Source organism: Delphinapterus leucas, chromosome 4, assembly GCF_059928025.1.
Source record: "Delphinapterus leucas isolate spDelLeu-1000000601 "Yukka" chromosome 4, BTC_Dleu_Yukka2, whole genome shotgun sequence".
In the NCBI taxonomy this organism is placed as follows: Eukaryota; Metazoa; Chordata; class Mammalia; order Artiodactyla; family Monodontidae; genus Delphinapterus; species Delphinapterus leucas.
Window position 1 is genome coordinate 72,777,783 of NC_143132.1, and position 13,861 is coordinate 72,791,643.

At 32.9% G+C, this 13,861-nt stretch overlaps 1 protein-coding gene across 17 annotated transcripts in view; it reads right to left on the minus strand.

Annotated features, from left to right (window-relative positions):
* The window catches only part of DLG1 (discs large MAGUK scaffold protein 1), a 285,870-nt gene that overhangs the window by 174,254 nt on the left and 97,755 nt on the right, over positions 1-13,861 (minus strand). For all 17 annotated transcript variants that reach the window (XM_022568940.2, XM_022568931.3, XM_022569085.2 and 14 more), the window contains exon 5: positions 8,511-8,675. In XM_022568940.2, coding sequence (XP_022424648.1) covers positions 8,511-8,675 — 165 coding nt within the window. The remainder of the gene's footprint in view (positions 1-8,510; positions 8,676-13,861) is intronic.

Below are 13,861 nucleotides of genomic sequence, written 5' to 3' on the forward strand. Positions count from 1 at the left end.
TTACCAGCACCAACTAAATGCAGTCTATTGGAAAGTAGCATTGGCAAACTACAACCTCTAGGACTACTGCAAATCCTGATTTGGCAAGAAAAGATGCGAACACTGTCCTATGATTCTGTCTCTAAGATACAAACACATGCCCAAGAAGGGCTGAGAGTCATGTGGGACTTTTGGAAGTAAGATGTTTTGTGACAGATTATAACAAAGTTTGCTTCTTCCCAAGAACTGTACAGACAGTAGCTGGCAGCTTTATGGCCCTACACAGATTGATCTTATCTATTTGGGGGTAGGGGACTAGAGGAAAACACTAAGGGTAGACAGAGAACTAATAATCCTCTCTAAAAGAAAAAAAATAAAACCTCCTAAAAATAAATTTTACTATGGACCAGGTACTTAATAAAGAACTGATTATGTGGTTTATACAAATGCTCTAGTAATTGGTTTGGCCCCAAAATATGTGTCTTGATCTGTATATGATGGAAAGCCAGGGTGGGAGGGGGAACCTTAGAATTTATACAGATTCTGTTACTCTGGATTTGTAAGGATGAGGATATTTTAAAAATTTTGGCTGCACTGGGTCTTTGTTGCAGTGCGCAGGCTTCTCTCTAACTGCGGCATGCAGGCTCCAGCGCGTGAGGGCTCCAGAGGGCGTGGGCTCAGTAGTTGTGGTGCACAGGCTTAGTCGCCCTGTGGCATGTGGGACCTTAGTTCCCCAATCAGGGATCAAACCCACGTCCCCTGCACTGGAAGGCAGATTCTTAACCACTGGATCACCAGGGAAGTCGTGGATAAGGATACTGAAAATGAATGTTGAATGCAAATATCCTACTCAAGTTGCAAACAGTACCAACACAGATGGAACAGTGAGGCATTCGTATACAATGATTTCTTATGCTAGAGAGCCAAAGAGCTTGGGAACAATCGAAAGCTGATGAACGCTCCATCCCATATATCCCGAGTACAGAGAAGAAATACTTCTCAATATATAAATTTCCTATTCAAATCGACATCAAGAAAACAACTTTCAGTTTTGAGAAAGGCTTTTTTATGAAAATGTCCCATTACCTGAGCTACAGAAATCTAGGATCATCTCATCGATTGCACAACAGTCAATACACACATACAAAACCATATATGTACCTAAATCACAATTGGTTTCATATGATTTGATTGGGAAGCAGAGGCAACCAGCTCCTCACTGATCTCTGCTTTAGAATAACCATACCCATGTCACATATCGGAAATATAAGCTCTATTTCGTTAAACCAAAATTTAAATTCATTATAGAACCTGGAAAGTCTATTTAAAATAGTGAATTTTAAAAAATACTACACGTTTAAATCATCAAAAAGAACACTATTAAGATTTTAATATGATATATAAAGAATGGACATTTTTTTTCTGCAGTCAAATACTCTACCACTGAGCAATACTCTGCACCTAACATTCTTTTTTCTGTACAGTTTTTCTTTTTCACAGAATGATAATAATATTATCTATAGCAGAACTCTAAACAGTAAGAGAAAGCATAAGTAAACTAAGTACATCCATTTAGTGATTACATACTTTAAATATGATTATGAAAAATTTATGACTGTTAGAAATGTTTATTTTATAACATTAAATGGAAGTAAAGACAGTTCAAAAATTTATATAGGATAGGCCCTCAATTATTTGTACCCTTTTCCAAACTTGCAAATAAACCCAGAAGTCTTCAGGTATAGTAACAAAGGCAATGATTAAGTAATTTTAGTGAAAATTTTTAAAAGGTTGAAGGATGAGAGGAAAAACAATATTGAAACTCTAAAATATTAGGAAAAAAATTACTAAGTAACCACAAAGCCAATGTACTGTAAATGCAACAAGCATTTTCCTTACCTTTTTATCTTTATAATACGGCCTATTAAATTTCAAAACATGCAGCTGTACTAAGACAAGACTAAGAAGATTGATAACATAGATTTGTTATTTATCTAGAAAAAAGTGATCATATATATACAAATCGCTTCTGTATGAGCGCCATCTAGTGGTCAAATTGTATGCAAACTGTGTGCTCAACTTAGTACTCCAAGGTCATCCAAAAAAGATAAAATTCAAAAGTATTTTAATATATTCCAGAGTTGTAAAAACAAAGTTGACTTCAACAAAGCACTCAGTATGCACTCAAAATAGGAAAAATTCTCTTCCTGTAGCATTTAGTTCAATAGGCATATGTTTGCTTATATCCATTCTTCTGCTACCTCCATTTCTCACAATATTTGAAAAACTACCAATTGCTGCTGGTGATTTCATTTGATAGTATTCTCAGTACTACTGGATGAAATGTGTCCAGGCTAGAAGATACACTTATTTATAATAATTATTTGTTCACATATCCTGTTCTGTCTTCAATTTCAAGCCCCTTGTAACTACATTTACTTTACACATATTAAACATAATTTTCCGTCATTGAAGACAAAAGCAAAATATGAACTCTTTTATTCAATGACCATTGCAATATCCCACACTAAGCCATGTCACCCTTGTCATTTCATCTAGATTTAAATCTATTTTGAAAAAGGCTGAGGTTTTGTTTGTTTACTTGTTCAATTTACTGTTCTGACCATTTTTCCTAATTCTTAGATCATTTTCAGTTTTAGGAATCTTGACACTGTTCTTATTAGTACCATACTACTATATTTAGAACTGTTTAAAACTGAAGCTTACTTTTAAAGATTTTCATATACCACAAGAATTTATCCACTGCATCTGTCCATTTCTTCCACATTCCAGTTTTTCACCATTATATCACCAATTTCTTTCTTGAAACTGTCTAGCACTGGCAAGAAACTTTCCCTTTTAGAGTCTTAAATCATAATTACTTTTTTAAAAAACTATTTTTTTTTGGCTGTGCCACATGGCATACAGGATCTTAGATCCCTGACCAGGGATCAAACCAGTGCCCCCTGCAGTGGAAGCACGGAGTCTTAACCACTGGACGCCAGGGAAGTCCAAATCATAGTTACTTTTATGTTTTATGCTAAGGCCTGAATAAAGTAACTTTCAATCACTCTCTTATTTCATTCATTACTTCAGTAATGAGAATCAGCACTAGCACTACAAGACCCTGACAGATTATTTCAAAGCATGTTTCATGGTGGCAAACCCTTCATAAGCCCACTCATCAGCTCAGGATCAAGGTCCTTCACACCTTGTCCTCATTTCCTAACAACCATCCTAAACATCAACTACAATATAATGAACTTTTCTGCATTTTTACAGTCTCCTCAGACTATCACCCTCCTACTGTACTTATTTTCTCCAGTAACTGCCTTCTCCTCTGAATTAGCATATTGTATACATCCTTCAACACCTTGTCCAAATATCAACTTTGTTTTTTTACAATACTTCAAGAATTTAACTTCTCTTTATTTTTTCATGTTACATCATACCGTGTTATAACTACCTCTCCATAAAAAATACCAGTCACTGAAGCCTAACAAACTTACTAACATAGATGTTTAATAAATGGTAAATGCATGTTATTTGATAAACAAAACTAATATTCTGTTGATTTTTAAAGCAATCATCTATTAATCTTATTTTTCTATTAGCTTTTATAAGAACTGTGAAGAACAAAGCAGTGCCTAATTTACATTCTACTCAGCAAACTGCTACTATTCAAAGATAATTTTTCAAATTGCAAAAATAATAATTCATATACTGAGTTCTATGTATAGTACAACAGTTACTTGCTTCATTCCAAACCATAATACTATAAAAGTGGAAAAGTTCCTTATATTAGCTTTTTTGTTTCTAAAAAAAGACTGATAATCTTATTTATATTTTAAATAACATATATTCCATTGTTGAGCTTCCTAAAACATTTGCAGTTATTTGAAAAAATTTTTAAAACATTAAAACTTGCCTTCTTATGTCAAAACAAAGTTATTTTTTAAAAATTTGGTTCTCTAACAGAAGGTTAAAGTAATCCTAACCATTTTGCTATTACACTACCCCAATCCTATGCTCACTCCTCAAATTTTAATCTATGCATGAGATAGGAGAAGCAGGAAGAAATACCCCAAATGGGGCAGCTTTAATAAATTCTTAAATTACAACTGCATCAGAATATAGTTTGTCAAAAGTCCAGCCTATCAAGATTTCTGACCCAGTAATTTGACTTCTGGAAATCCATCCTAAGAAAACAACTAAACATACTTTTTATGCCCCAAGATGATTCACTGCAGCCTTCTTTACAAAACCTAGTAAAAATGGAAATAACAAATAGCGAAGACCAGAAGTGTTCAGCAAGTTAAGGTACCAATATACTATGTAATGTTACGTATCAAATTTTAAAAAAATTTAACATGGGAAAATGTGTAAAACAAGTTTATAATAGGAAAAAACTCACATTTAAAAAAGTAAGATGTAAAGTATGATTTAGAAACAGATGAAGGAGTAGATAATTTCTTCTACTGGAAATGAAAATCCTAATCAGAGAGCCAGCAAGCCAAAGGGGGAATACGATGATGATACTCAACTGCTCTACCTATTTGCATCAGAAACTTATATTTATAACTGTTTCAGAGATTGATGCTGTTAATATCTAATAAAAGAAAACAAAATGAAAAGGAGCAAGAGAATGGCATGTAAGGATGGACAGATCCAGCTGCTTTTCACTGAGACCAGCTGAATTATTACCACAGTATACTAAGATGCTTTGAGGCTAGTGCTTTCTTGATCTTAACCAAAATTTGTCAAAGATTTGCATACAAATACTCAAACTGCCACTGCACTAAGGCAATAGTATAACACCAGCAACTATAAGATGTATGTCAATTGCAGAAAAGATAAACTGTGAAAAAGATGTGTTTTATAACTGTTAGTAAAAGGATATTTTAATCTCAATAACATACTCCTTTAAATAAGCCTCTGTCAAATTTGTCTTTAAAAAGCCCTCGGGGGGAAAAATGCTATGGGAGACATAATCCTTTAACATGTAATAATTAACTGTATGCAAAGGACAAGAGCATTTTTAAAGCAGACACCGAAAGAATCAGGCAAAATTCACTTAATTCTTTTATGGTAAGAAAATCAAGGGGAAAAGAGTCAAATTAAGGAAGCAAGTGAGAATCTTCAAAAAGTAATAATGCTTTCTCACTCAATAACTAGAAACACTTAAGTCTCACTGCAGAGTGAGGATTAAATAAAGAGATGTCAGAAATTTACTTTAAAATACTTCAAGACAGACAGTAAAGAAACATGTGTATGGTGGTTCGATTAAGCTAGGTTCTAGTGCATTACTTCTCAACAGTGGCTATCCCCTACAAACACCTGGAGAACCTGTAAAACTCTCCAAAGCCAGACTATACCCCAGACCAATTAAATCACAATCTCTGAGATGGCACTCAGATATAAATTTTAAAACCTTTTTAGGTGGTTCCGATATCCCACCACAACTGAGAACCATTACTATGGACAGTCAGTTGTCCTAATTAGGAATTAACATTCCTAGACTGGTCAGCTAACATTTCATTATAAAGTAAATGGCTGCTATAAGATTTTTGTTATGTTAATCTTTGATCAATACCAAAAGTTTGCCAATTATCATAATGAATGAAGTGGGCTTTCATTGGTGAAATCCATTGTATTTCAGTTATATGGATTGGCTAAATTAGACACAATCCACCCTTGCATAAGGGAAAGAAAGACTCTGAAGAGGCTTATACCCTTAGAGATGGCACCTTAAGGTTTAATACCTAAGATGTCTGGAAATTCTGGGTAACAAAATCTTGGTCTCTGGAATATTGTTTTATTTGCCTAGAGTGAGCATTTTATGCAACAAAAAAAAGTTGAGGCTTCATCACATTTAAAGAGGCTATATACAATATGTTATGTGGCTCACTGTCTGTTTAAATGTCTGCCTGTGTCAGAATCTGCATACACACAGAACTACCAAACAACCACCAAAAGACTGAGGAGTTGGGTGTGTGCAAATTGGCTTTGGATAATTTGTAACAATCATAAACATCAAAAATTCAAAATATCAGAAACAAAAGAATTATACATACCCGGGAAGGTTTTTCAACTGAAGTAAGAAATAGGCTTTATTAATTCAGTCAAGAGAAAATAGGCATAGGCTGATAAGAACAGCGTATAAAGCAGGAGGGAGTGCTTAGAATTCAAGTGTTCTAAGGTTCTTATGTTGTTCAAAATGAGGGTAAAAGATATTGAGTCTAAATTTTTGTAAGCGAAATATGTATAGTAAAATTTCTAAAAGAAAAAAAAATTTTCTAGGATAACCATTAAAGGAAGAGAAACAGAATAGCTTCCAAGCTAAGAAGAAGGAAAAATGAGATGAGAAAATAAAATCTGAAAGAAGACATGTTGGAATAAATGTCTCGTATGTTTAAAATTAAGAAACATACTTTTAAATAACTCATGGGGCAAAGAAAAAAATAATAATGAAAGTAACAGAAAAAGTTTGAATTATGATAAACATTTCATATTAAACCTGTGGGTTACAGCTAAAGTGTATTTAAAGGAAAATTTACAAATTCAAACACTGTTAGAAAAGGCTGATAATGCAGTTACGTAACCAACTTGAGAAACTAGGGGAAAAATCCCAAACAGAATAAACTCAAAGAAAGCAGAAGAAAATAAAATAATAATGATAAGAGGAGAAAGGGGAAAAGATAAAATGAAAACTGCCTCTGTCACTAATAGACAACTGATTTTTTTTCCCATGTGTATCTCTCATTTAGCGTCCCAAAGTAAGATCAGATTGCCTTGGCCAAACACAATCTTTGATTGATATGTAGGCTAGCCACACATTTACATATTGCATAAACGTGTATATATTCATGATTATGTGTGTATGAGAGGGGATGGAGGTGACAGCACATGGGAGAGGGACACAGGAGAGTTTTTTTTTTTAGACATTTTTTTTCTTATTTACTTAAGTATAGTTGATTTACAATGTTGTGTTAAATACTGCTGTAGAGCAAAGTGATTCAGATATATATATATATATATATATATACATACATTTTTAATACTCTTTTCCATTATGGTTTACCATAGGATATATAGTTCTCTGTGCTATACAGTAGGACCTTGTTGTTTATCCATTCCATATATAAAAGTTTACATCTGCTAATCCCAAACTCCCATTCCATCCCTCCGCCAACCCCCTCGCCCTTGGTAACCACCAGTCTGTTCTCTATTAAAAGACATGGTTCTTTAAAATTGATCATCCTTTGGCAAGAAGGATCAAGAGGAAAAAAAGCACAAATAAACAATACTAGGAATGAAAAAGGGGCTACACCTAAATATGCTATAGACATAAAATAATAGGATGTTGAGAATATTTCGAAGTAAGTATGAAATGGGCAAATACCTAGAAAAACTATTAACTGAAATCTGACTGGTACTATATAATCCATTACAATTTTTAATCAGTAATATGAAATCATCCCTCAAAGAGAATTACAAAACCCACTTCAAGGTTTACAAGTAAGAAATGATCCTTATACACAATACATACAATTAACAAAGGATCAGTATCCGGAATATATAAAGAACTTGCACAAATCAGTAAAAAGAACAACCCATTACAAAAATGAAAAAAAATCTTGAGAGGGTACGTCACAGAATAGGAAACGTGAATGATCAATATTATCAAACAGTGAAATGCACATTAAAATCACAGTAAGATACTATTTCAAACCCAAAACAATGGCAAAAATAACAATACCAAATATTGATGAGAATACAGATCAATTGAAACTGTTACATATTGCTGCTGAAAATGTAAATTATAGAACCATTTGAAAATAATCTGGTGTTATCCACAAAGATGTGTATACATAACCTACGATTTTAACAGCATTTTTAATACTAGTAATAATCCAAAAATAACTTAACATCCATCAAAAGTAAGGTAAATTATAGTATGTTCATAAAATAGAAAACTCTAGAGCAGTGAAGATAACGAATCTCAGGCATATAATGTTGACCAAAAACTGCAAGTTGAGAACAGACACAGTATAATGCCAATTATATAAAAACCAAAACAGGCAAAAGAAACAATATATTGTTTAGAAATCTAAATATGTGAAACCAGGACTGTGGTTATTTCTGAGGGGAGAGACAAGGTGATGGGGTCAGGTAAAGTCACACACTGGACTTCAAAGATACTGTTAATGCTCTTTTTCTGTACTTACTAATATATTTTTTTAAAGTTTAAAGATATTTTGATGTGGGTATTTGAAATATAATAGTTACTTCCTTCATGAGAACTTTTAGGCTTAAAGATCGTATCACTGAATAAAATTCATTTATAATATATATTTTTAAAAATGTTTTTAGAATGCTAACAAATACTATGAAATTCCTTATAATTACAAAACCAAAAACATCAAGGGGGGAAAACCCTACATGAAAAAATAGTTCTCTCTAAGCATGAGCTACATTAGTAACAAAAGTAATAAATAATTCATAGCAACAAAATAAAGTTACTATCTTACCTTTATTGGTGAAATATGAGAGTGAGAAACAAATCCATGGACATTTTCAATTTCTGACAGGTTCTTCTCTGAGACATGAACCAATTCCGGACCTATCACCTCATTAGTGATTTGTGGGGAAATGTGCTCTTGAGGAGGTGTATCTTCATCCTGATACCGGTATTTCTGTAACGTACAGCAAATTATTAAATATGAGGAAGCTCTGAAAAGCAACATGAGTTCAATCCAAATCATGATTTTCATAACTACCCAAATCATAATATTTAACTATATGAAAAGTGTCTTTTACAGTTTAATACATAAAGTCTGAGAGAAATGGTTCTCCATTTTAAAGTTATGCAATATTTTAATAAACTTATCTGATTATTAAAAATAAGTCAGACTCTGGAAAGATGGCAGAGTAGGAAACACCAGGAATCTGTTGCCGCACCTAAACAATAATTACAGAGGCATAATCTGTCTGATGTAATTTTGGAACTCTGGAGTCTGTTGAAGGCTTGCAACTTCAGGGGAAAACTTGGATGTAAACTGTGTTTAATTTGGATCAGTTTTACCACCTCTGTTCAGCATGGTACCGGAAGTCATAGCCAGAACAATTAGGCAAGAAGAAACAATAAAAGGTATCCACTTAGAAAGGAAGTAATATTATCTCTGTCTTATAACAATAAACACTCAGCAAAAAAGCTGTTAGAACTACTGAATGTAGCAGAGCAGTATGATATACTGCTTTGTATCCTAAAAAAGCTGACACACAAAAATCAGTTGCATTTCTATACACAAACAGTTGCATTTTATACACAACCTGAAAATTACAAAAATAGTTCCATTTACAACAGCATCAAAAAAAATAAGGTGAAAGACTTGTGCAATGAAAACTACAAAGACTTGTGCAATAATTAAGGTGAAAGACTTGTGCTGAAAAAAAAAGTTAAAGACAACAGAAATAAACGGAATCACATCCCATGTTCATAGGTTGAAGATTTAATATTGGTAAGATGTCAATACTACTTAAAGCAATTTACAGATTTAATCCGATTCCTATCAAAATCCCAATGACATTTTTTGCAAAATAGAAAAACCCATCCTAAAATTCATTTGGATCTCAAGGGATTCAAATAGTCAAAATCACCATGAAAAAAAAGAACAAAGCTGAAGGACTCACTCTTTCTCATTTCAAAACTTACTACAAAGCTACAGTAATCAAAACAGTTTGGTACTCGCATAAAGACAGACATATAGACCAATGGAATGAAAGAGAGAGTCCAGAAATAAACCCTCACATACAAAAATTATTTTTCACAAGGGTGCCAAGACCATTCAATAGGGAAAAACAGCTTTTACAACAAATCGTGCTGCAAAAACTGGATATCCACACATAAAAGAATGAAGTTGGACCCTTACCTAATACCATATACGAAAATTAACTCAAGGTGGATCAAGGACTTAAATGTAAGACCTAAAACAATAAAACTCTTAGAGGAAAAGCTTTAAGACATTGCGTTTGGCTATGAGTTTTTGGATATGACACCAAAGGCAGAAGTAACAAAAGAAAGAACAGACAAATTTGACTTTATAAAAATTGAAAAATTTTGTGCATCAAATGACTCTAATCACAGAGTAAAAAGGCAACCCACAGAATGGGAGAAAATATTTACAAATCACATATCTGATAAGGGATTAATACCCAGAATATACAGAAAATTCCTAAAATTCAACAAAAAACTAAACAACTCAATTCAAAAATGGGCAAAGAACTCCAAAGAATATATACAAATAGCCAGTAAGCACATGAAAAGATGCTCAACATCACTAATCATTACAGAAATGCAAATCAAAACTCGAGGTACCACCTCACAACCACTGGAATGGCTACTATTAAAAAAAGCCAAGGACCTACTGTATAACACAGAGAACTATATTCAATATCCTATGATAAACCATAATGGAAAAGAATATAAATAAAAAAGAATGTATACATATATATTTATAACTAAATTGCTTTGCTGTATAGCAGTAATTAACACAACACTGTAAATCAACTATACTTCAATAAAAAAATTATTAAAGAAAAGAAAGACTGGTTAAAAAAAAAAAAGCAGAAAACAAGTGTTGGTAAGGATGTAGAGAAATTGGAACACTTGTGCACTATTGGTGGGAATGTAAAATAGTCCAGCCATTGCAGAAAATGGTAGGTGGTTCCTCAAAAATTGAAAATACAATTACCATATGATTCAAGAATTCCACTTCTGGACATATACCCAAAAGAACTGAAAGCAGGGTCTTGAAGAAATATTTGTACACCAGTGTTCATAGTAGCATTATTCACAGTAGGTAAAACATGGAAGAAACCCAAGTATCTATCAATGGATAGATAGATAAGCAAAATGAGGTGTATATATATGTGTATACACACACACACACACACACACACACAAAATGGAATATTATTCAGCCTTTAAGGAAGGAAATTCTGCTATATGTTACAACATGGATGAACCCTGCAGACAGTATGCTAAGTGAAGTAAACCAGTCTCAAAAAGACAAATACTGTATGATTGAACTTACATGAGGTACTTAGAGTAGTCAAAATCATAAAGACAGAAAGTAGAATGGTGGCTATCATGGGCTGGTGGGAGGAGAGAATTGTGAGTTACTGTTCAATAGCACAGAATTTCAGTTTTACTACACTAAATGTTATGGGGACGGATGGTGGTAATGGCTGCTCAACAATGTGGATGCATTTAATACCACTGAACTGTAAACTCAAAAATGGTTAAGGTGGTAAATTTTATGTTATGTGTATTTTTACCACAATAAAAAAATAAATACAAATAAGACTTCAAAGCTAGGTGAAAAAGAAACCTGAATACTGATTTGTCCATTTTTTACCCAATGTTAGCTGAACACTGTGTCTCTAAAGATACAGCTGTTTAAGTGAAGTCAACATAAAAAGCCAAAGCTGTTCAGCTAATTAAGTCTGGTCTTCTTATTCAATTAACTTGTACCAAAAAAAAGTCAGCCTTTTCAAATTCTAATTGAAAATTAATTACTAGATAACAGTATTTTTCTTTTACCTATAAAAGAATACTTGTTTCTTTCTCTCTCTCTTGCATGCTCACACACGTAGAAAACCAAATCTACCTCACACCATACATAAAAGTAAAGGAAATCCTAATTATAGGAACTGGGAGAAAATAAAAGTGCACGTTTCTCAAATCAGGCTGGGAATGTGTATGCACATACACAAAAACAAAACAAACTTATATACTACACCCCCCCCCCAAATTAAACACACATATAAAGAAAAGACACAAAAAAGGTGCAATAGAAAACAAATGTTTCTAACAATAAACAGGATTATTAGCCACTATAAGCTGGCTTTTATAAACCATTGAAAAAAAGAGTCAGCAAAGATTAATAAAGGGATACTCACAAAAGGCATACAAATGGGTCAGTAAACTTATAGGAAAAACATGCTCAACTTTTTTAGTAAGTAAGAATTACAGTGCCAACATTCAGAGAAATGGGCATAAATCATCACATTCCTGGCAGAGGTCTTTTTCTGGTGGGCAGTCTGGCGAAATGTTTCAAAAGTCCTGAAAATGTTTCTATTCCTCCAGTAATTCCACCTCTAGGAATTACTCTTAGAAGATATAGCATTAGTGAGGAGCATAAATATTTGTTGTATATAGACAAACATGTACATTGTAAAATATATTTTTAAAAACTTAGCTATGAATTTGCTGAAAGTTATTACACAACTTCCAGCATCACTTTTTAAACAACATCCTTCTGTGAAATGGTACAATTACATGGAAAACAACAATCAGGCCCACATCAACATCAGTTTATTTAACATGATATAAGAAACCTGGTTTTACATGTAGACTTCAATTATTTTCAAAACCAATGAAAAGAATTCACTAACTTTATCCTGAGTAAGTCTGAAATTAACATAGACATACTTACAAAACTTAACAGGTTATATGCTCAATTGAGTGAAAGCAAAATTTAAGTATTCTTATACCTTAGCAGTAGATACACTATAAGGAAGGAAACTTGATACCATGTTTTCAAACTTTAAGGATACTCCACAACTTAGTATGTACTTTAAAGAGAGATACATGTGGAAGGATATTCCCTATAGTACAGTCTGGAATAAAGAAAAACTGGAAACAAGCTGACTTTCAATAGATTTTTTAAAAAAATTATGGTACAGTCATCCTAGGAAATGTTATGTGGAAGTTAAATTGGGTAAAAAGCTACTTATTCTAACAGAAAAAGATGAAGACACAATTACTGAATGAGGAAAGCATGTTTCAAAGCTAACACACACAACTTGAACATTTTAAAACAAAGCAATAGTGTATTTATATATGTGTACGTATGTATTAACATTATATGCACATGCAATATGTGCATGTGAGGCATATCCATGAATGTCCATATGCAATTTGGGGGGGTATGAAAAGATTTAAAACAAGAAATGGTTCATTCTGAAAAGTAAAGAAAGAAATCACTAAAAATTTTATGTCTTTTATGTATCTTTAATGTATGTTGCCCCTTGATCCCTTTTTACTCCTTATAATTACTGAGAAACTCAAGGCATTTAACCTGTAGGGTCCCCAGTATAATCACTTCATATTCATGGGACCATTCAGTGTGCTCCCTTGGCTTCTGTACTTCCTGCAAATTGGCAGCTAAATGTAATAGCTTGATCAGTCTCATGTTCAATCCTTTGGCAAGACTATAGATGGTACTATGTTCTTCTATCAAGAAGCACATAATGTCTTGGTTATATCTTTTTGTGATGTTATGAGCTCTTGATACTCAATGCCTGAATCAATTCATTCAATGATGGTTGCAAAGTGATGACAATCTAATTCTATTATTCCTTTTTATTTATTAAAAGATATATGTATAAAAAGAGTAAGTCTCTTCACTTACTATTTGGTTACCTATTGGTATGATTCACACATGAATAACATGTCATTTTATCTACTAGTTTTCAAGACAGATAAAAAACTGGTTCCCTATCATCCTCCTAAAGCAATTAGGAGGTTTTTATATATCAATCAATGCAATTCCGATCAAAATGCCATCTGGCTTTCTTCAGAAATTGACAAGCTGACCCTAATACTCATAAAGAGCTGGAAAGGACCCAGAATAGTCAAAACAGTTTTGAAACAGAAGAAGAAAATGGAGGACTCACACTTCCCGATTTCAAAACTTCCTTCAAAGCTACATGAATCAAGATTGTCATACTGGCATAAGGATAGACACAGAGCAATATAATAATAGAATTAAAAGTCCAAAAATGTATCCTTAGATTATGGTCAACTGATTTTCAA